General features: G+C 36.5%; 1 protein-coding gene across 1 annotated transcript in view; it reads left to right on the top strand.

Annotated features, from left to right (window-relative positions):
• Positions 1-25,477, top strand: part of pcxb (pyruvate carboxylase b) — a 341,179-nt gene that overhangs the window by 167,680 nt on the left and 148,022 nt on the right. Inside the window, exon 12 of the mRNA XM_028475285.1 lies at positions 4,755-4,937. Within this exon, the coding sequence (XP_028331086.1) occupies positions 4,755-4,937 (183 nt within the window). The remainder of the gene's footprint in view (positions 1-4,754; positions 4,938-25,477) is intronic.

The raw sequence follows: 25,477 nt of genomic DNA, 5'->3' as shown, positions 1-25,477 counted from the left end.
TTGTAGACCTACACCAGGCTGGGAAGACTGAATCTGCAATAGGTAAACAGCTTGGTGTGAAGAAATCAACTGTGGGAGCAATTATTAGAAAATGGAAGACATACAAGACCACTGATAATCTCCCTCGATCTGGGGCTCTACGCAAGATCTCACCCCGTGGGGTCAAAATGATCACAAGAACGGTGAGCAAAAATCCCGGAACCACACGGGGGGGACCTAGTGAATAACCTGCAGAGAGCTGGGACCAAAGTAACAAAGGCTACCATCAGTAACACACTACGCCGCCAGGGACTCAAATCTTGTACTGCCAGACGTGCCCCCCTGCTTTAGCCGGTACATGTCCAGGCCCATCTGAAGTTTGCTAAAGAGCATTTGGATGAACCAGAAGAGGATTGGGCGAATGTCATATGGTCAGATGGAACCAAAATAGAACTTTTTGGTAAAAACTCAACTTGTCGTATTTGGAGGAGAAAGAACACCATACCTACTGTAAAGCATGGGTGTGGTAACATCATGCTTTGGGGCTGTTTCTCTGCAAAGAGACAAGGACGACTGATCCGTGTAAAAGAAAGAATGAATGGGGCCATGTATAGTGAGATTTTGAGTGAAAACCTTCTTCCATCAGCAAGGGCATTGAAGATGAAACGTGGCTGGGTCTTTCAGCACGACAAAGATCCCAAGCGCATCGCCTGGGCAACGAAGGAGTGACTTTGTAAGAAGCGTTTCAAGGTCCTGGAGTGGCCTAGCCAGTCTCCAGATCTCAACCCCATAGAAAATCTTTGGAGGGACAGCCCCTAAACATCACTGCTCTAGAGGAGATCTGCATGGAGGAATGGGTCAAAATACCAGCAACAGTGTGTGAAAACCTTTTGAAGACTTACAGAAAATGTTTGACCTCTGTCATTGCCAACAAAGGGTACATCACAAAGTATTGAGATTAACTCTTGTTGTTGACCAAATACTTATTTTCCACCATAGTTTGCAAATAAATTCATTAAAAATCCTACAATGTTATTTTCTGAATTTTTTTTTTCTCATTTTGTCTCTAATAGTTGAGCTATACCTATGATGAAATATATAGGCATCTCATCTTTTTAAGTGGGAGAACTTGCACAATTGGTGGCTGACTAAATACTGTAGCATAATATACGAAGAAACACTCACCTTGCGCAGAACAAACGATAATTATAGTGGAGCCGTGTTGTGGACCCATCCGCTCACAAAAAAGTTAATTTCCTCTGTCTGAAAAAGCAGATAGTTTGTGATAAGGTCGGCTATTGGCCGTCAGCACAGCCGCCGCCAATAGTCATGGAGACTGAGGAGGAAGTGAACTCCATGACCCTCTATTTAAATGAAGTTTGTGATCACGAGAATAATTTTAAATAACCATGAAATATTAACTTAAATAACTTTTTGCAGTACAAAAACGTTTTTAATATTGAACTTTTTTAAACCCAACCAACTGCGACACAGTGACGTCATGACCCTGAACCAGAAGTTGCGCGCTCAATACCGCGCTCATTACCGAGAGTGCCGTACTCTTAAAATTACTGTTTTGAACGATATTCATGCATGTAACAAAATGGGAGTAATTCAGTCATCATGAATGTACATCATGCAAGAACATACAGGTTGGCACACGTGTACTTACCCACATAGACACACACAGCTTTATGTTGAGTAGCACCTAATTCTAGTAATGTGTTGGTTACGAACAAACCCGCTTGGCTCATTGGTAGCCGCTTTGCTTCTCTCTCTCTTTTTTTTCTCTTTAAGCCGCATTTGATTGGTCAATATGTGTTACGTCTCTGTCTGCGCTGAGCAGAGGGGAGAGGGGCTATGGTGTCACATTAGTTGCGCTCGCGGTCCCTCTATCAGGCAAATTCTTGCACGTGTTTATGTGGGGGTGGGATCTCCAGCATTTGGCTCTGGTGCGCATGTGGCTAGGGTGTGCTGTGATTGGCTCTGGTTCCTCCGACTGACAAATTTATGAAATGTATGAAATTTATTGACGGTATCTTTGCAGTCCAATCAAATCTGACGTCGCAAACCCCTGAACCAAGGAGCAGCCATGTTGAAAGTCTCATGGCAGTCTGATCCTGATCCACAGAGATATTTGAGGAACACATAGACACATACAGACAGAGTCCTTGCTTATATAAAGAGATGATTGCTTTTATCCAAAGCAACCTAATGAGAAACAGGTATGAATAAACATTGTTTGGCATGAATGTTGGCAGCGGTGCAGATTTAACTACCTGACATTTTTCCTAGCATATCATTAGTGTGGCTTGAAATTGTTATAATTTCTGCTTAAGTTTCTTATCCACTCCCTAGGGGTTCCATATGTTCTAAAGTTTAGCTCTCTCTCTCTCTCTCTCTCTCTCTCCCCCCCCCCTCCTGTTCACATTCCCTCTCCTGCCAAGTGAATTGGAGGAGTTGAGCCTATTCTTTTCTCACTTGGATGGTGCTAAAAATTATTTTTCCTCAACTTGATTTCATTTTATTCTTGTCAGACTGCAGGATGATTTTTGACAAGGCTTTCATCATGCTCGGCTTAAATAATATTCCAAAGTCATTAGCAGCGTGCAATGTAACAATACAACAAGTTTTCAGCTTTAACACTGATTTATTTTTCTTCAACAGATTGACAAAGTCATATTGCTGATTACAAGTTTTCTGCAATATGCATCCTTTTTGTGAAGTTCTGAGAAGTTGCTTTTTTATTTTGCAAACTTTGTTTATTTAAAAGTAGGGTATGGGATTTTCGAAAGCTAGCATGATTTTGAATGTAGCTTTCTGGTTGGCTTCGCCTTCATCCTCCTCCCCCTCCCCTCTGTGCTCAGTCCTTCAATCATGTGCACAAACAGGGCTGCTGCTGCGCCTCTAAGCTCATTGTTTGTATTGTGTAGGAACTTTGTTGTCTCATTCAGCAGTAATTAAACACTAAACTTTCTCATTATATATGTTATAAAACGTGACTAAAAACTCTGTTTTAAGTCCGTCACCGGTGACGCGCTTTGAGTGTGGGCTCGTGCACGTGAATTGTTCAGAACGAGACACGAAACGCAAAGATCAAATATAAGGGAACAATGAATATTGGTAGAATCTCCTTAAAGCACACACACACAGAACAAAATAAAACAAAACAAGAACACACCAACCAACCAACTACAAGCATGTCCAAAAATTAAAAAAAAAAGATATAAAGACAGATTTACGGCACCCCCACTTAGATACACAAAACAAGTATTGTAGGACAAAGAAAAAGGTAATCCTATACAGAAGGGAAGTTCATTTGTTTTAGTAACTTAAACAAGAGATTCCAAGTCTGACTTAATCTGTCAGAAGAGCCATGAAGTGTCATGCAAATTTGAGAAAATATGAAACGTCCCAAAGCCAGTGGGCAACAGAAGGAGTTTGCGACTATTTCTATTTCAACAAAATTACCCTCCTTGCAAGAAGGGTCATAAAAGCAAGAGAATTACCATGTGAGGTGGAGAGAGAAAATGGTCCAACAAATATTCCAAACAAAGCACTCATGGGATTTAGGTTTATTGTCCTGCCATTCACTTTAGAAATAATGCCAAAAATGTCATGCTCGTCGTTAAATGATTGTGGACAAAGCCAAAACACGTGTATAAGATTCCCTGGAGAATGTTGGCATCTGTCAAACATTGGTGAGACATTAGGATATATTTAGGATAAGCGAGATTTTGTGTAGTAAACTCGAAGAAGTTTACATTGTGTAACACAATGTCTTTCACATATAAAAGACTTGTGATCCCGCTTTAGTATATGAGACCAGTCCTCATCAGATGCTCTCCCCTTGATCTCGCTCCCAAAGAGCCAGAATTGAGCCAAGAATGTCGGAACATATTGACGATGGCAGTTCCTGATCTGTGGTTCACGGCTCAACTAGTCTGGTACACTCTGATGTTCTATCTCTCTGTCCTGTTCTGTTGGTCCTTCTGTCCACTAACCCCAACCAGTCGAGGCAGATGGCTGCCACCTCTGAACCTGGTTCTGCTGGAGATTTTTTCCTGTTGAAAGGGAGTTGTTTCTTCCCACTGTTGCTAAATGCTTGTTCATGTGGATCTTCTTGGGTTTTTTTTTTTATTATTATGAGTTTTATATTTTTATAAGCGCATTGAAAGTAAAGAATCCAAACTGGAATTCTCAGGCAAGTTAGGAAAAGGAAATTACTTTGGACCAAACTACGGACTTGCAAGCATCTGAAAAAGTGTTGCTTTGGGAGAGATCATTTAAACAAAATCTGCTGGAAGGAGACAAAAACACTGTCAACAAAAAGATCTTTAAATGACCGTATACCATGTGTGGACCAAACCAAAAATGCTTCATCAGTGAGAGAAGGAAGAAAAAAGTGGTTAAAACTGTGTTTTTAATTTTGGTAGTTCTTTATACTAAAATCTCACATACAATTTTGGACTGGCAGTATTTTCCAAATGCTAACGAGATGATAACTGCAAAAAACCACACTGTAATAAAATCACTGCATCATGCGGTTTTTTAATTGTTTTAATATGCACTATTTTGTTTGTATTTGTATGTTTATCACAATTTGAAGAATGTTTGTTTTTTTTACAGTAGTAATTACAGTGGTAAACTTAGTTTGAAAATGACCAGTTTTTGCATTTTGGTTTGAAAACCAATGTTTTTTTGTTTTTTTTAAATAATTAATAAAACAACTTGTGCAGTTTTAATAATTTTCCTTTCTGCTGTGTTGTTTCCAGGTATTCAGAAGTGGAGAGGGTATGGGTATCCGCTTGGACAGTGCGTCAGCCTTCCAGGGTGCTGTCATCTCACCGCACTATGACTCACTGCTGGTGAAAGTCATCGCCAGTGGAAAAGACCTCCAGACGGCAGCGACCAAGATGAGCCGAGCCCTGGCGGAGTTCAGAGTTCGAGGGGTGAAGGTAGGACACGCAGCCACAAACACTTGATGAAAGTATGGCGCTAAAAAGCTAAGTGTATTCCCTCCCTCGCTGTTTGTTCACTGGTGAAGGGTTTTGGAGGCCTAATGATAATATTAAAAAGCACATGGTTGTTGTGAACCTTTTTTGACAAACTTTGGAGCAGACATTTCCTGCTGAGACACACTCAACAGTTTTCTCTTCATCATTCTGCTCAAGCTATTTATTAATATATCAAACTGCTCAAAACAGTGTGGATTAAAGGTTGGATGCTGTTAGAGTTGGATAACTTTTAAAAATATGCAATAGTCGGATCTGAGAGCCACATTATCAGCACTAAAGTCAGCATTTAGAATACTGATCAATGTGAGCATTAATACAGGAAAGTGTTTTGTATATTTGTGTGTTTTGTTCATTTTTGTAGTCATTTGCTTTTTGTTTTTTGGAGTCATTTTGTGTTTTTGGAGTCATTTTTGTGTATTTTTGTTGTGGGTTGTATATTTTATTTTCTCATTTTGTGTGTTTTTGGAGTCAGTTTGTGTTCATTTTAATGTTGTATGTGTTTGTAGATGTCTTGTGTGTTTTTGGACTATATTTTGAGTATTTCTTCTGTCACATTGTGTATTGTCGGTATCTTTTTTTTGTGTGTTTTGTTCTGGTTTTGCATATTTTTTCTCTTATTTAGTTTCTATTGGTGTATTTTAATATAGTCATCTTGGCTGTTTTTGGAGTATGTTTTATGTATGTATTTTTTTTGTGGTTTGTATATTTAATTTTGTAATTTTTTGTTTTTGGAGTCAATTTGTGTTTTGTGATTTTGTGTTTAAGGCTTATTTTTTGGTATTTTAATGTCATTTTGTATACTTTCCAATATTTTTTTAGTGGTCTTGTGTGTTTTTGGACAATATTTTGTGTATGTTTTCTGTCACATTGTGTGTTGTCAATAATTTTCTTTATGTATTTGTATTGTATATTTTTTCTCTTTTTATTTTATGCTACAGTCATTTGGTGTATTTTACTATAGTCATATTGCCTGTTTTTGGAGTACATTTTTTGTATTTTTTCGTCATATCGTTTTTGGTATCATTTTGTGTTTACTTTGCACAAAAATTGACTGAGGGCCGCATTTGGCCCCAGGTCCGCAAGATGCCCATTTCTGCTCTACACTGAGTAGAAACGAGTTGTGTCAAGTGGAGCTCTTATCATATATGGATGTGAAGATACAGGCTGATTACATGCTCTGTATTATTGGAGTTTTTGGGGGTTTTCAGGTTGAAAAACATACTCTGTCAGTGTCTCAATGCTCTGCAAGTTGAATAACTGCTAGAAGACATTGATGTTTTGTTTTGAAGGAGCTTGTGCCGTACTTGATCTGCAGGTACAAATGGTTTCTGGCAAACGGAAGTGGCAGCAATAGCCAGTGTCAACAAACTAAAAATAAGAGGCTGTTGGAGTAATTCAGGCTTTGGCTGCAGGGGTTGTTTGTGTACTCATCATATGAATCTAGACATGACAAGAAGTGCTTCAAGCAACATTTACGTCGCGAAACCGACTCGTTTTGGTTTTGTTTACAAAATGTTGCATGTCCTTTGGCAGGAAGATGAATTATGTCGGTGGATTCTTTTTCATTTTAAATGAATGCGACAAAAGTCCTGTAGCTGAAATATTTTGAAACATCCTACAGCTCAGTTTGGAAATTCAATTATTACTCAAAGGAACATTGGCAGGAAAAACTTGCATTAAAAAGGATAAATATATTTGATAAATGGTCATTTTCGTCCAAGCAAAATGTACTGTTGCCTAGGTAATTGATTGTTGAAGAATGATGGCCACCAATGTGGGAAATGATGTTATATATTATAATATTAATAATAGCTTGGATTTATATAGCAGCTTTATTTCTATGACGCTCAAAGCAAGTCATTTGGAGTTGATTAAAAACTTTTAACAAAATGAAAAAGGTGTTTATTTTTTTCATAATGCAGGTGAATAAAAGCCCACATGCTTTTAACTAATTCAACACATTGTAGTACTTGCATCACAGGATAATATTTTCACGAACCCAAGTTCTTCCTAATTCAGTCACTCTTTGTGTGGCATGAAACAAACTATTCAATTATTTTACACAATGAAAGTCTTCAGTTTGTCATAAAAGCTAATTGTTTCCGCAACAGTCTGACTTCTCACTTCCTTCTTTACAGTTGTTGAAGATGAAATAGAATATCTTCTTCAATTATTCATAATCACTGCATAGACACCAGCAACAAAGGGTGAATTGATGCAAGAATTAGCGAATAACAAGGTCAATGTGAGCTTGTTTGTGATGCTCAACCTCTTTTTTTTTTTTTTTTTTTTTTCCCTCATTTGAATAATAATTTAAATTCTAACAAAATCCTTCACTTCTCCTTTGTTTAAACCTTTAAAGTTGACTTTAAAGGTTGTTTTCTGCACATTGTGTCTTTGGATAATTATTCCACTCCTACATAATCACTGCTTGTATCTGCACGGCATTCACATGTAGCAGTTTATGCTAACCGAGGAGAACTTTTGTCATATTTGTTCACAAGATCACTGTTCCTCTTCTTTTTTTTTTGTCTAAATCACCCTCTGAGTCACATCCTATTCCTGGAGACAGCTGTTCTATCGCGGCTCCTTTCTTGTTTTTTCCCCACTTTTTACAGTGGTGCAAGAAATCAGCCACTGCTGGAAGAAACACTGGTGTGACAGAAAAAAAGGGGGATGAAAGAGAGTTTATCACGCCCACCCACTAAGCATTCCATATTGGTTTCAGAGTAGGTTTCTGCAGCTGAAAAACCAGCAGGACTGCACTTCCTAAAATGTGCATCTGCTCCACTATAGAACTGTGTACACTAGATAAAATTGGAGTGATTTATCTCTGAGTTACAGGAAATGCATTGATTATCAAATCACACTGTTATTTAGTTCTGGCTCTTTGATACTGAATGCCTTGCACCTAGATAGATATATGATCATTAAAGGAAAATATTTAACTGTGAATAGTATATATCAAGCCTAAAACTAAAATTTTAGATTTTTTTTTTCCTCCCAAAGAACATGGAATTTCATTTGTTGGTCATGCTACTGTCCTACTGTTGGTGTCTTTTAGTTGTATTCACTAAGAACTTCAGTTATGTACTTGCTCACAATTGTATATACGGTACAAATGATTGACAGTGCTGTATGACAGCGGTTCTCAAACTTTTTTGGCTCAAGTTTCCCGTTTCTCTTCTTTCTGAATCCAAGTACCCCCTTTGTCCATTACAACATTTTACTTAGAATACTATAAAAAAACAACAACTATAGAGCATAGTGATGGAATGAATGGGTGATATGTATACTACATTTTAGTTGAACTAGATTTATGTTTCACAAAGTGAAAGTATAGATATACAGTTGATTAAAAAAATAAAAATAAATCTAAATTTTTTCGAATTTCAGGCAGCCCCACATGCTGTCCCAACCCTAAGGTTGAAAAACACTGATTTAATGGCTCCTGAATAGACTTATTTCTGTAGTTTTTATAATTTCCTGTCACCTCACGCCTGGGATTCGACCAAGACTGACACTTTATTTGTTAATTTTCCACTATCTCTCTCTTTCTCTCAAGTACCCCCTTGTAGTGCCACTGCGTACCCCCATTTGACAAACACTGCTGTATGGTATCAGTAAACATTAGGATTTCTGTGTGTACAAATATGCTTCACAGGGCACATGGAGTAGTTTCTAATATGTTGTTAACTCGGTGTGAACACTGTTAATAATCAATCTTCTCTGTAATAATTGTCCTAGACCTTTTGGTAATTGTAATTAACAAATTTCATAGATATAAATTTGCAGACACAGTTGGTAGAATTGAGATTTCCTGATATCTACTCACACAGAGCCTGAGATAACGTCTGTTAAATGTTGGGAAATGTTTTTTTTTTTTTTTTGCACTATTTGGCACTGATCATTGTTAAATGATAGTAGGAAACATCACTAGTTTATGTTCAATTAAGTTAAAAAAAAACCCAAACTAAACTATTCCAAATGTAGAAAAACACCTTTTTAATTGATTGAATGCTTAAATGTGACATTTAAAGTTGTACTTGACAACAGAAGGCTCTATTTTGACAGTGTGAGAGCATTACATTTTTTGTTTTACTTTTACTCGTGCACACTTCAGCAAACCCAGAAACACACAAAGTACTATTTGACATTCATCGATACAACATTTTGTTCCCAGTCTCAAACAAAAAAAATACATATTATTTTTTTTCCCGTCACATTTTTCTACTGACGAGAAATGATGATTTAAATATTTAGCATATAAACACATAGTCGTCTGCAACTATTTCCTTTAGTGCTTGTGTGATAACGATATAACGGCGCTCTGTCTGGTTTGGTGTTTTAACATGTAACACTACAAATTCACCCAAAACACCAAAAAATTATTGAAGGGATTACATGATGCCGTGCAACAGAGAGAAATATGTCTGTGCCAAGCTTAGAATGCAAATGGCGAGAACTCGATGAATATTTAAAAGTCAGTGTGCAGTCTGCTTTTACATTTGCATCCTGTGTCTTAAAGAAGAGCCCCCTGCCATTCCCATCTGCTACTCTCATGTTGCATAGAGCTATATTTGAATCATGACGGGTTTTTTAATTGTATACTTAAAAAAAAAAAAAAAAAAAAAAAAAAAAAAAAAAATGCAGTAGCACGTCATGCAATCAGCAGCGAAAGCACACAAAGAATGATAGCGGCGAAACAGCTCAGAGGCTTATAAGAGAAAGGAAGAGAGGGGAAGGCTTTTGAAGATTCAAAGTGTATTGCGGAATGATGAGAAAGGCCTGCCCACCTCTGTGTTTAGAAATATGGAAGACAATCAAATCCCGGAAGTGTTTATTGAATGTTGTTGTAAATTTAGTTGACTATATATCCATGTAATAGTGAAAAGTAGGAAACATATTGTGCAGTTTTCTCCTTTCCGAACGCAGGAGCAAAAATGAGTTAAGCCTCCTTCTGTAATGAATGAATACATAGCTAATGAGCTCCACAGCAAACCCACATTTTTATTGCCGACCATTGAAAAGTCTCTGACCACAGTCATATTGAATCCTGTGCCCAAAGAAGGTCTGGCATTATAAAGGCACTGCAGAGAGCTGCACAGCCCAGAGAAATGTTAAAAAGAGACTGCCTTATCCTGGAATAAAATTGCTGCGCTGTGTAATACGGCTCATTTCTCATGGCAACACCCAGCTGGATACGCAGGGCACTGTGTGTGTGTCTGAGGCAGAGTTGGGTTTTAAAAAAAAAAACTCCTCGTTTTTCTGACACTGGAGGTTTGGCTTTGAAGGGGAAGTAAAACACTTTGACAAGTGGATAGATTTAGATTACTTGGTATTAAAACTTTAATGTTTCATTGTTAGTTTTGTGGCTTTTTCTTCATTTTAATTGGAGCAATGAAAGCCTTTTTGAGGTCACAATTTTTGAGCCTGCGATCTGCCATTTTGTGTCTGAAGTCAACATATTGCGTGCATAGAAATACATGGTTTAGTGTTTGTTTATTTCATTCAAGACATTAAAATCACTACATTGGAAAAAAAGAAGAAAAAGAGCAGAAAGATGTAAAACAAAGCTGTGTTTCCATTACCCTTGGAAATGCACAAAAATCTAAATGGCGCAATAAAAACTGGTAATGGAAATTTCGAAAAAACACTCATATCGCTAAAAAGTTTTTATGTTTTCATGAGGAGGTATTTCAGGCGTTTCAATATTGGAGTGTGTCGTAATAGCGTTATGGAGAGACTTTTTCCGCAAATACACGTGGTCACATGACCATTTCTCTATATGGCGCGATACGTGTAAACAGAAGAGTAAACGAGATCATTTCTTAGCATTATACTTTAAAATGATTACTGCCACATTAGACGGCAAACAAATGAATGCAGAGCGTTTTAAGGAGGTTCTGAGTGTCCGTCTTGATCGTAATGAAATTGTAATTACGTTCAGATAATTGACTTTGTAATTGTAATGGCCATGGAAATTCTATAAAAACTGTAAATTATAATTTAACGCTAAACTGGGGAACCATGTTACAGTTTTATGTACAGTTCTACACATATGTAGTTAACAATTATGAAAATAGGTTTCATGTCACGTTTTCCCACATTTCATCATTTGAAAAAAAAAAAAATAATTAAAACCTATATTTTGGTTGATAAGGAAGCCTAACAAGGTAACCATTAGATAGGAAAGCTAACACGAGGAATGTTCACTTGTCTTAGGTTATTTCAGGCTCAGTAATTGTGTTTACTTGTAATTGAACTTTAGTAATTGAGAACATAAAAAAAAGAGAACATTTGTAATTGACTTTCTGAGGATGAAAAAGAATTTGAATTTAATTGAAATTGGGGAAAAAATGCTCGTAACTGTAACCATAATCAAATTGTAATTGATCCCAACCCTGATCCACTTCCACTAATAATTTTCAGTGCTCGTTTCTGTAAACAACCATAACAACATGGCCAAGGGATGTTCTTTGAGAAAAATGGTATTTGGAAACCGTGACCTCTAAACTAGACCTAAAGATAATCTAGTCTACATGGCAGTAGTGCTGCCCACCCTACTGAATGCTGGACTACATCTACAGTAGGCACCTGAAGGCCTTTTTCTACTTGTTTCTATGTATCCTGACTGCTGGTTGAGGTTAGTTGTAGTTCAAATGCTGCCTTTGTTTATAGCTAGAAGTCATTTAGTTTAGTTCACAGTTTACAGACACAGAAGCCTCACACCTTTTGTCAATTACTGTCAGCATGTATAGCAATCACTTTCAGTGGGTAGCTACATCAACACAATTCTGTTTACTGAGACATTTGCTTTGACAGCAGAATGAAATCTCCTCAGTTGTATATAACATTAGCATTGCAGCCACAACAGCTGTGTTGGAATGGCTTCGTAACAGATGCCAGCAGCTGCCGCCACTTTTAGTGAATCTGTAGACATTTCTCTAATTGTAATGGGACAATTCATTCTTTTAATTATTTTGCCTCAGATTCCTCACTTACTGTCCACAATAGAAATACTTTTTTTCTTTTTTTTTGACTAACCTTGACCATGAATGTTTCAATAGAGGAGATGAACTCAAAAATATCCCCAAAATGTCCTGCTTAGGCTTCAATTATTTGTGATATCTTATAAGAATGACACTCAACACAAACTGACAATCCTTTTTTTTCTTTAAAGATACTTTTAAGGAGTGAATGTGTTGAAGACTTAAATAGGCAACGTTTACTCCAAGCTGTGAAAAAAAAAAAAAAAACAGTTTTTACACCCAGACATAAATTACCGTGTTATTTGAGAGCAAATTATTGAATGTTCCTGACTATTTAACTGCATTTTAGCTTTTGTCATTTGTTCCCTAATTGTCAAAAAACAGCTTTCATGTGGGTGTGAGCATCGATAAATAGACAAGTCAATAAAAACCGAAAAGATATTCTCCTCATGTGGCTTCTTAAGATAACAGATCAAAGGTTGGAGAAACACAGGAAATCCATCTGATCTTTGATTTATCAGCTGCAGTAGTGGTTTAGACACACACACACACACACACACACACACACACACACACACACACACACACACACACACACACACGAAGAGATCTATCCATCCACTCTTCATTTCACACCTATAAACAACCACTTACATGGTACTTAATCACATGAACAGTTTAGGAATAATTTGTATGCATGCAAGTGTGCAAGAGCTTAGAAACACAACAGATTTCTATTCAAAGCCACCTTTCAGGAAATTGAATAAAACATTCAGAACATGTAAATTAGAATAAAGAACATTCCTTACAGTGGGATGAGTAGAGAAGCACAGCTTTAAGGTGTTATAAGGGCACCGTAATGTAAAAGTATTGAGAAAATGGCTCGTTAGAGTTTGAAATGTAACAAGACCCGAATTGTTATTTAAAAAAAAAAAATTGTAATAAAACTCAAAATGTAATAACTGGTCATCAATAATGTAACAACATGCTAAGCCCAAAACAGGTTGTAACATTTTAGGCAAAACGTTTCTATGTTTGGTGCTCAGCATCTTGTTACATTATTGACCAGTTGTGTAGCATTTTGGGGTTTATTACCCTTTTTTAATTACGTCTCGGGCTCAGCACTTTTTTTTTTTTTTACCTTATTAACCAGTTGTTACATTTTAGCTTTTATTGTTATTTGTTTTAATAACAATTCGGGTCATGTTACATATTGGGCTTTAACATGGCTAAACAAAAAAAAGACATTGTTGCGGTCATAGCAGTCAAATTTGCATAAACTACTGATAATGTTCAAATAAAGCAGCGATATTAGATTCCTAAACTTATGGCCTTTTACATTCTCAGATATTGACGACGGACGGCTTTCGTCCCAAAGAAAAACATTTTCTAGAGAGGTGACCAACATCAAACAGATCATTGCCATAGGGATATAAACACAATATGTTCGGCCGAAAGCTTTTAAATGTGACTTTGAAGTCATAAACAGTTGGAACTTTGCTGTAACAAATTCAGAAGCTGATTAAAGTGGAGGAGTGTTGAGAGTGTTTTTCGAGCACTTTTTTCGTTAGTCCTCCATGATTTTCTCATTTCTGTCTCTACATTCCTGTTTTCTTTGATGGGTTTGATCTATTCCTTATCCACACTCTTTGCCAGTCACTTTGTTCTGTTCATACAGTTTCAGTCTAGTTCACAATAACACAAAAACATGCTGCGGCTTCAATCCTAATTTGTTATTCAAGCACACTTTGGAAGGGCAGAAGGAAAATAAAAGAATGAGGAAAACAATGGCCTTGATGATATGAGAATGTGTTTGTTGGAAATGTGATTTTGTATCCTGGCGGATCAGTGTTGAATTTTATTGTTTCCATCCACTGCAGCATGTGTTTTCAATTTGTCTTCAAAGTAACACAAGTAACTATCACCTAAATGGTTAGTTAGGTTGTGCTGTACTGTCTGTTGGCATTAAGTTGCTTACTAATATCAGCCCTTGAATGATGAAGTGACTGAGTACAGAGTAGAGAGTACACCAAATACCTCAACCTAATATGACCAATTATTGGTTGTTCCCTGTGAGCTCCCATGTTCCTCATTGGTGTCTTATCTTTCTATACTATGATTACTGTTTGACTTATGAATGAAAGGCGGAGTTGAGCCTTCAGAATGGCAAAATGTGTTCCATCTCATTTCTCTCAATATTTTCATTTCACACCTTTATTTTAACTTGTCTTGTTGCCACTTTTGTCACTGTCCACATCCACACGTATGTGGCTTTCAATGCCACGCACTTGACCTGAACAACTTTTTCGTCATGATGCAAAAATCTTGAATTGTGTTTTGATTAATAGTAAAAATCAGACTGTGTTCTCGTAAGGAGTCATATCGATAATTTTACTAACCTCGCATTTTTAACTTCTTGATGTCTCTTCTGTTTTTATCTAGTCAATCATTGAACAGGTAAGGCACTGATTTCTGCACTCACCTCAACATTTGATGTATTTAGATCTTGGACAAGCCCCCAAACTGTTATGGTGGTTTTGATTGGACAGAATCAAGGACAATGACTCACTGGGCAGATGTACACAAGGTTTATTGTAAAGATGCAGGGTCAGAAAAACAGGCCTGGAGATTTTGTAGGTTCACCCGATGTGAACTCAATCTGCTGCTTGGTCTCTCACAGGTTTAGGAGTGTGCTGTTGCTGATAGCAGAAACCAAAACATGTTGGACTCTATGTGCAGAGACCTAGAGTACGGTATATATTATCATGTGCATTGCAGTTTACTTGGAGCCTGTTTAGAGCTGATTAGTGAAGTATGGAAAGAGTAGTTCTGATATTATCTCTCTCAGCAAATAATACCAACTTTTAATTTATTGTTTGCATTCAGCTCCACATTTCATTCTGCCAAATAAACATCTAATGTAAGTGCTACAACTTCTCTGACTATTGTAGCGTGTTAGCATATAGCTAGAGTAGATCAGAAATAATTAGAAAGTGTTGATTTATAATTATCTTTGGGGACAAAGCATGGGACTAAAAATTTTCTGCAATAATATATCTGAAACAAATATTGAAATGCATGTTTATAGTGCATTTCATTGCTGTTGCCATTTTTTCAGAACAAATCATCCTTTAACAAATAGGAAATGTTTTATTTGATAGTGAGAATCTACCATTAGTCATGATGTGCAGGTTTCCTATGCGTAGTCATGGTGAGACGCTAAAGTAGCCAGATGCATGCAAATGCAGGTACTACAAAAACACAGGAGTGTGGTCTTAAGGATTGCTGGGAGGTTTAATGATGACTGTGCGCATACACTGATTAATTGACGCCCGCAAAGGCTTGCTCACACATGCAAACGCACCCATATTATGGAAGCATCTACAGCTTAATCATTTTCTGCATACCGATAAACATCAATATGCATAAATAATGCTATTTTGCATCTGGACAATTAACATCCATCTCAGTTGTTGGTTGAAAGAACAATCGCACAAACACATACACACCTAGCTGTAGAAGAAAGCTTTTTTCAGCTTTATTGGAATCTTCACACATCATTTGTAATGTGCAGTAATTTAATAAGTGAAAGCTAATCACATTTTATTATTTCATCTAACAATGACACACTGCTTCTGAACAGCTAATGGCTTTGCATTCAAACAGAACTACATAAATCAATATAAAACCTTCTCATTATCTTGTGGTTTACTCGTAAGAGTGGAATAATCATACTCCGAGGTAGTGTTGTAACTAATTTGTCCTTCTCGGAGTTTGTGCTTTTGACATTCCAAAATTTCAGGTTCAATTAAAACAGCAAAAGAGTAGAGAGAGCTGGATTTCGCTCTACTGACAGGGTGCCCAATTATTTTAGCCACAATTTTAAAAAAAAGAAGAAAAGAAGAAAAACCTTTTAAATCAGTTCATTGTTCCAACAACAATATGGCGGCTGTTTTGATATATAACCATTAAATATGATGACTACACTTCATTTAGTTATTATAGTCATTGCCAAAATTCATCAAAACACAGCGGACGAAGCCAGTTCATTAGATCTGGCAATTGCGCTCATTAAAGCAGAACATGTTGTTTCTTTTAAATACCAAGCGTAGAAGTTGATGATATAATTATTGGCTTTTTTTGTTGTTTGTTTTGTTTTTTTGTTTTTTTAAATCAGAGAAAGTGGGCCTTGTTTGAGTTGCAGCAGCATCTGGCTGCTCAGGTACTGTTCCTGCTTTTTTATTTTCAGAGTCTCAGAGGTATGTTTGATCATAGAAATAAAACACATTCACTCTGACAATGCAAAAGTGTCTCACTTGGCTAAAAAATATATGCAATGCTAACCTTTTAGTACTCCTAATAACATAACTATAAACACATACAAACATCCCCCCCCCCCCCAACTGTCATCGATATGTATAATAACTAAAAGGTAATGAGTTTTTGTTGGACCAAAGATGTGCTCATCTTCTTGTTGGCCATAAAACTGTCTTCACCATAAGCAGCTCTTCAGTTGAAGCAAAATTGGTTGACTCCTTACCCAGAGGTGACATGTTTACAGCTTGTCTTGAAAAGAGCCTTTCCAAATGGTATTTATCAAAGTGTGCACTTGTTGTAGATCGATAAGCAGGGCAAAAAATGTGATATATAAAATGAGAATACAGTCTTCAGTCGGAGAAACAGCACCTTACGGCAGAACATCCACCTGGCATACCATGTTTGGCAAAACAACAACACATTGATTACTCTCACTTTTAGGAGGATTTAACATCACAGCAACATAATGCTGTAGAAAAATCATTTGCAGAGGTGGAACATCTGCAAATGCATTCATTTTCCAACCAAGTTGACTCACAGTATCGATTTTGTTTGTGCGCCAAAGGCGATTTTGGGCCAAGGGCGAAATGGCAAAGAGGATGTCAAAGCCAACTGACCTCTTCCCTCAGGAAAAGTTAAAGCTCCCCAGTATTCTGCTGTTCTGTATCTCATAGATTTACCTTGGTGTCGTGTTGCCTGCTGTACAAATTGGGTGTTTTGATTAGAGGAAACGAACACCAATCTGCATTGTACACAGCCGTCTCTTGATCAAAGTACTCATTTTCTGAAGTGCTCACATGTTCCTCTGAGGTTTCAGGAAGCCGTGTTACGTTAAAGTAAAAGTGACACTCCAGCTCAGAGTGTGAAAGGGGATTATTAAAAAATTCTTGGGCTTTAACACTTTGGAAACCTGCGGGGCCAATGAATCACCACAAAACTTGTTTAAACCAAGAAATTTGGAATATTGAAGAAATCATCCATTTACTTCCAATTTTTTTCTTCATTTAGTATATTTCTAATTTCATTAAAAACTATTTCTTTCAAATTCATTAATTTTTTTACCTTTTTTTTTGAGTGATGGCGTCAAAGGAATTGGAAACCTAGTCAACCTGAGCTCTACCTCTATAATGCTCTAGGCTGGAAAAACCGGTTTATACAATATCTAACATTTTTTAACCGTCAAATGTCTTTGAAAATAAAAGTTAAATGTCTCTGTTTTTGTTGTGTTAACAAAAACTAAACTTGTCAGGTAGCTGTCTAAGAGTTCAAATCATCCATCATAGCAAAAACAGATGTATCTAACACCAAGTGAATTTTGATACACTTCAGTCTGTTGGCATTTGTGTTTTATACATGTAAGCCTAACCAACACAAGTGAAATAAATCACTGTCAATGTTCTAAAACAGTGTTTCTCAAATGGGCGTATGTGCACCCCTAGTGGTACACAATGGCACTACATGGTGTACTTGAGAAAGAGTGGAAAATTAACCCAGGTGTGATATGACCGCAAATTATAAAAATTATAGAAATAAATCTATTCAGGAGCCACTAAATCAGTGTCTTTCAACCTTGAGATCGGGACCCATTGTGGGGTCGCCTGAAATTTCTGAAAAATTTAAATATATATTTTTAAATGTTATTATTATTATTATTATTATTATTATTATTATTATTATTATTATTATTATTATTATTATTATTATTATTATTATTATTATTAATAATAATAATAATAAAACACAATCTTTAACGATGGTATTTCTATACTGTGTGAAGTATAAATCTAACTCTAACTAAAATTCAGTAAAAATAATATCCGCGTTCAAACATGATCAGAAACGAATTAGAGAAAGAAAATGTCTTTGGCGTCGCCAGAATTTCTTGATCTCAAAATGGGGTCACGGTCCACGGTTGGGAACCACTGCACTAAATACTGTTTCTTTCCATTTATTTAGATTCTTTAAAATGTGTGTTATCACTCATTCATTCTATTATTATGCTCTATAGTTGTTTTTAAATAGTTTCCTAAGCAAACTATTGTACTCAGATAAATGGGTTACTTGGATTCAGAAATAAGAGAAAGTGGGTACTTTAGCCAAAAAAATTGAGAACCACTGATCTAAAATGTCCTACGCGATCTAACCAACCATACGTGTCAAATATCAGAACTTATCTAGTCCTGCACAGTGAATGTGTTTCAGCCCCACTAAGAGTATTAACTGCTTCTCATTATCCACCATAAAAGCACCTTGTCAATCTGTTTTTGAGATTTACATTAACATCTTAGTCAGGCCTTGGAAAAGAGACTGCATTCGGCCTTTGGCTGATTTGTGAATACAGGTTGAAGCAGTGATTCACAAAATACAAGTCGAAAAGTCTTGATGATGTGTATTTTAGCTTGGAATTACTCAAAAATACACGTTCATACATATTTCAAGCAAACTGACGAAGCAAGGAGAATTCAGTGGTCGATTAATTAATGCCTTGGGAAATACTTCTTTGGAGCCTGGAGCAAAGACGGAACCTATTTCATTACTAGATAATATATATCTCATAGTTCCTTCTATTTATAGATTCAACGATTGAATTCAGTCAGGCCAATGGGTAAGGGAAGGAAATAAGAGAAGGAATCTCGTGAGGTAAAAATAAAGGGACAAAATTAAAGCACCTTAATGCTAGGTAAGATGAAGAGAAAAATTAATCGTAGCACCTTCTTCACCTGCTTTTTTCTTTTTTTCTGACACTAATGAGTTTAATTATTGCTCTTCCTTAGTAGGCTAATGTCTAAATTTATTAATTGTCAATTACAATGGAATCATACTCCTTCCACTGCTCAGAAAGAACTTCTGAAAAGTAGTATAAATGCTGTGTGATAGGTTTGATAACACTCCCAGAAAAATTACGACTGGTTTGTAAAGTAAATCAACTTCTTTTAAATGTTTCTCTCATGAGTCAGGATCGGTGGCTTGCATTTTGCTCTTCATTGCAGTTCCTGCGAGTGTGCTGAGTGCAAGAGGCATATTTAATGTTAATATTAATCAAATGGTGAATTGGGATTATGATGAGAATGCAGGCTTTGTTCCCTCTAAAGCATAAGCAAGATTTGTTTTTGTATAGGGTGCGCTCACATTCACACTGTGGTAAATAGTTTTGTGACAACAGGAAAATTGGTTTCATTTTGAGTAGACAATATATTTGTGTTATTTTCCCAAAGCTGCTGCTGCTGGAAAAAAAAGAGTATGGCCAACTAAGAGTTAGATTAGAGTGATATTCAGGACAGGAAATGAATATTACTCTCCTGTTCCCCATTCCTTTTTTTTTTTTTTTTTTATGATTATCGGTGGTAAGGTTTTCTGCTGTAGAGGGCTCTTGCACTGCTGATGGCCATAAGAGGCTGTGTGGCTCTCCAGGATATAATTAGCGGACTTGGCCAGTCTCAGTTGTGGAACCAATCACCAGTGACCAACCCACTAATTGTAGATCCCACATCTAATCTGCAAGTACTCTCATTGCAAGCTGATTTTTAATACAAACAGTATATACCTGTACTATCAACAACTCACTGGTGATCCTGAGGTCTGGAATAAAGCTAATTCTACTTTTATCAATGCGTTCCTATAAATAAATAAATGTTTTTTTCCATTATGTACCTACGCCAGCTGATATAAATTATGCTGCAGTGAAAATCACAGATAGAATATATATTCAGCACTGAATCATGCTTGACACTAGAAGGTAAGTCACTGTTGTTGCATGTAAAATGATAGCTAGCAGTAACACTTACTTAGAGAATAACTGTACTTTATGTTTTTGTTGAGTGCATTTTGCCTTTTATTATTGTGTGGTTCAGTCCAAAGTAGAAAAATCAGTGAAAGCTTCATTTTGGTCCCTTTACTTTCCACACAGGAGTGGTCAAAACTGTGTTAGTAAGTAAGAACCCTTGAGAAGGCATTTGTTTAGAGGCTATTGCAAGCCTGTGCCTGGAGAATTTCACTGTGTTCAATCCAGCTTCCAAGGAATGCTGAAGAAACAACCTGCGAGTGAAATAGAAATGCACATTTTGCCTCTTACAATTTTTCTTTCGACACAAGGCTCACGGTTTGTTGATATTGTTGATATTGCACGTTCTAAGGGGAATTCTTCTCTCAAATCTATTTTGTGCTGATTTTTGCAGCCTCCCATTGCAGACTGTTTAGGGATTTGTGAAGAAAACTGAATCCCTTACTCTTTAATTTGTTCCCGGGAAATATTCACCGACAAAAAAAAAGAAATAAATAAATAAAACTAAGTAAATGAGATGCCTTGGCCCACTTTATATCAAATATGTTATTTTCTTAGCCACCAAATGGAGAAAGTGAAGAAACGTTTTTTTTCTTTTGTCATTAATTTCTTGTACAAGTAAAAGTCACACAATAGGATGCTGATGACCTAACATTGAACCTTGAGTCTTTTTGTTTTTTGTTTTTTTTTAGTAATAATCAGTTGTTGTCTCTGTAGAAGCCTGACCTCGAAAACCTGGCTGCTGGTAAATCAGTCGGTGCGTCAATCACATGTTCGTCATTGTGTATAGCTGACGATTAACAACACGGAAGAACACTGCAATGACACGTGTTTAAAAAAAAAAATCTATTTACCAATATAAAATTAAATGTCATTGGAGTGCAGCAGTGTTGGTGCTGACTTTCTTTGTGTTTTTCCTGTAAAATAGAATTGATTCACCGTTGCAGCATGAAAGTGCCTTGAGCTTTGCTTAGCATGTTGCCTGTGCCTGACACTCTCTTTATTTTGTGTAAATATGACATTTACCTTAGCGTGTCTTCACTCTGGTCTCGAAATGTCAAGACGGACATCTTAAGCGGCGGGACAGTGGGGAACAGTGATGGTCTGACCATCATCTGACAGCATTGACAAATCCACCAGCTCTGGCAACAAATGACAGTAGAACCTAATGGGCATCCTATTGTGCAGTTCTCAACGAAAGCCTTTTGTGTCAGTCAAAACCACAAGCTTAAAATCTGTTTCGACTTTCATTTTTTTGAAGGATGAACAGAGCATATACAAAGCCAAATACATTAGCTTTGTCGGCACTATCACTAAAGAAATGAAAAGCTATTTATCGATCCTAAAAGGAAGGACCTTTTTCAAGAATCTTGTTTTTAACACACAAAATATAGCTTTCTTTGAATAATGGGGATATGATTGTGATCTGATACTATAGCTGGTTATCTATTCAGATTTCCCAAATCAATTCACAAGATTTGGTTAAAGTAATTTCACTTGAATATGGAAGAGATTTTTCAAAGAACTGATGCTGTGAATAGCAGAAAGAAACTCTAATTTGGTGCAGTATTAAAAATTAATAATTGAGCTCATTGCACTGCATTGCACACTTTAGAAGACTTAATAATTCTTTTTTTAAATTGATATCTGGCCAATCAGAGGTTTTTTCTTAACCTAACCTTATTTGATACAAGCAGCAATAACATTTCCAACAAACGTCAGCACTGATGAAATAATGTGAATATTGTGATTTCTTAAATTAACTTTATTTCTAATTCATTTGACTTGATTGAATTTCAAACAGTTGAAATGTTTTCTATTAAAAAACTCAAAATGGAAATCATAAAACAGAAAACTTCAAAAGCAAAATCATTTATTGTAGTTTGAGGATGGCTGTGCCATGTTATTCATCAACCTTAGAATGTTAGAGCTTCACTCTTATTGCCAAGAAACAATGAATTCTCCATAAAAAGCAGATAGTCTTTAGTGTCCATAGTTTCGCTCTTGTTTTCTCTGAACTCAAAGTTATCATCCAGCAAATGGAGAGGAGAAAATGTCTCTGATATCTGTATAAGTGAATATTTCCAGATAATCGTCTGTTGAAGTATTATCCCTTCGGGCGCAGACAGATCAGTATCAAGGCAGAAATGTTTTCCATTTCTTTAACTCAGCTTTAAACGTAAAGCTCTCTCTCTCTCTCTCTCTTTCAAAAGATAGCTCAGATGGAATTTTCTACAGAGAAACTCGGAGCCAAAGATTGGTTCTGTTTGGATTCTAAAAGGCATCACCTTTGTTTCCTAAAGAGTCTTTTCAAACAAATACTTCTCATTCCGGCTCCTGTGATGTCACACTGGTTTGTTTTGGATAAGAAGCAAAGGGAAACTAATAGTTGGATTATATGTCTTATGGAGAATGTCTTTTTTTGAACCTGTTCATCAAAATGCATGTGAAAGCTATTTACTCGTGCCAGCATTTTAGAGAAGAAATGACTGAAATCCTTGTGATTTGCAGACTTAACCTTCTCTTTCTGATTAGAGACAGAAGGAAGCCTTTGTGGATGGGGAGTTGAAAGAGTAGGTGGTGGTATTACCTTGGAAGACTGGAAAACCAAATCAAGGTTGAAAAATGATGAAAAGAGGGCAGGAAGCTCCGTTTTTATCCCCAATGCAGCAGGAGAGGCAGTGGGTGGGTTGGAAAGGCAATGATGGGTAGCGGGTTTGCTAAGGTGGTATAGATGAGACCGAGGAAGCCAAATGGCATTAAAGAAAAAAATTAATGGATTTAACTGAAAAAGAATATAAGGAAACCTTAGAGATGATGAGGTGTAGGTGTAACGAAAGGCTTTCTGGAGATTAGGGAGTAAATTTTGCTGTTATTTATGGGTAACAGATGGCTTTAAAGGAATATCCGACTCTGGCTAATTTAGTATGCAACATATGTTCATCGCAAAATGTATTTTATTTTTATTTATGTTTGAAGGAGCAGAAGATAAAGTGGAGGAAAGGGATAGTATTGTGCAAGTCCTGAAATGTTACCGACCTTTATTGCCAAAAATTGCAGTTGAATTAGAAGGTTTGAATGTGGCTAAATTTAAGTATTTTTTTCTCACATTTTTTTTCGCATCTTTTCAATAAAGATTCAACCCTTGTGTCATTTAATACTTGTTGTAATAAATGTGCAAATAACTACTGTATATCTATGAAGGTTCTCAGTCATCCAGGTCATTTTGATTCTGGCAGTTGTTTTGTAGTTATTTCCTCAAACTTCTGCACAGTATGTGAAATATGGTAATACTATTGAACAATAAAGTGTGTGGGCTGCTCTTTGTTCTGTTAATTACAGCTAGTTTTTGAAACCTTTTTTGAACATATTTAATATGGGATTTCCAACTAATTGGACTGTCTAGTATAACGCTGATAAATTTAGTGTCATTTACTTGTTTAATGTGATTGCCATCAAGAGAAACCCTCATTTCAACATGTTTCCATAATACATAATTTTTGTTTTGTTCATATTAAAGGTTAGTTTGTTGATTGCAAACCAGGTTCTTATTTTACTGAATGAATTTGTCACATCACTTATTCATTTTTGTAGATCATTCTCTTTACAAAGGTAAACGCACGCATCCACAGCCAAGTTGGTCAGCAACATTAGATGATGAGCATTATTGTGGTTTGTTAATTATGTGGTGATGTGTACAGTCGTTACTCCAGCTATATTTTTAAATGTACTCATTTGGTTTATTCTTTTCTCCAAATTGTCTTGATGGTTGAAATCTGTGGGAAAGCGTTTATTTCAAGTATGCTTGTTTACCTCTTTACTGCCTCTTCATTGCTTCTGTTCTGCCCTCACTGCTACTCACATCTCTCTATATTTGGAGACTCCTCTGTCTTTACTCAAGGTTTTTTTATTATCTTGCTCTCTTCTGTAATCTCCCAGCTTTTATCCTCAAATCTTTCAATCATCTTTCCCAACTCCATCTCTCTGTCATTGTCAGGGCTCAGCAGAGTTGCCAGCTACTTACACAAAAGCATGCTAGCGCATTGACTTTAACAGTTGCTGACAGCATATGATCAAGGATCATGAAAGAAAAGTGCTTTTATGCTTTTTCTTTCCACTGATCCATTCTTTACCGATAAAAGATCCTGAATACTTCATGGTAGCGCATGAATATCCTTTCAGAAGTGGGAGCGAAGCAGTATTTGTGCGAGTGATCTTTAGCTGTCAACCCAAATTATTAGCTCTATTGACGGTCTGTATTCATCACGCAGACCTCCTTTCCCCTGAGCCTTATTAACCGTAATTGCAAACAGAAAAACAGAAATGGTGATTGGTCTATGAATGATGAGCAAATCTATAGATTTTAGAGTACGACGCATAAGTCACATACATGCAATGATCTCCTTTAGTCATGTTTTAAGTGTCTGAGTAAATAAAATGAAAGGCGACATGTCACCAAGGCCCATTAAACAACTGGTCATATAACTAAGTGGGACACTAAACCGCCTGATAATCAGTGTTGTTAATTAAGTGAGAATGAAGAGAATTGTTATCTGCACAGATTTCTTCAAACAGTCAGCAGTCTTATTGCACACTGCAGGGAAACATCTGATAATGTAGCCAAAAACTGCAAGTGTCAGAGGAAGTTTGCTACTGGCAGACACAGAAAATTTGTACACAAGAAGCAACAAAAAAAAAAAATGGAAACCGGTGTGAGAAGTATTCGTGTAGCCCAGTGTGTCTGCGGATGTGAGTTTGCTTTGTTACTCAGCACTACGCAGCAGCATTTTAATTAGGCAAAATGGGCCAGGTTTTTGCCCGAAGCTCAGATGCAGATGGGATTGGTAGTGCTCTGTGCTGGGACCTCATACTGAAGATAGAAAGATACACACTTTTTCTATTCAAAGATGAGTGCAGCATGGGCTTTAGGAGGATGTGGCTTTTTGTGTAAGAAAAAACAATTATCCTTGAATTTCTTCTTCAATGACACTCCTTTTTGAGGCCAATGTATCCTATTATACGGCAATTCTGACCATGGTCCATTCGAGTTTTTACCATTTAATTTAATGTTTTGAGAAAAACCTGTATTTCTACACAGTCTAGCCTTTTGAAACAAAGTAAAGATGTTGGTACCATCTGAAAGCAAATTAAAAGATTTTGTGCAAAGAAAAACTTGTTAATGGTAGTTTTTTTTTTAGGGTAATTTAGGCTTATTGGCCAAAATTATACAATAAATGAAATAAGAATAAGAGCATTCAGAAAGCACCAAATTTTCCTTTTGCCTGATATTGTTAGTTATCTGGATCAGTGATCCTGATCATGGTATCATGATTATTCACGCTTTAACGGCTTGAAATACATTTCTGTCTCGCATTAATAATGATACAGTA

Source organism: Gouania willdenowi, chromosome 18, assembly GCF_900634775.1.
Source record: "Gouania willdenowi chromosome 18, fGouWil2.1, whole genome shotgun sequence".
In the NCBI taxonomy this organism is placed as follows: domain Eukaryota; kingdom Metazoa; phylum Chordata; class Actinopteri; order Blenniiformes; family Gobiesocidae; genus Gouania; species Gouania willdenowi.
This window is presented reverse-complemented; position numbering and strand designations above follow the sequence as displayed.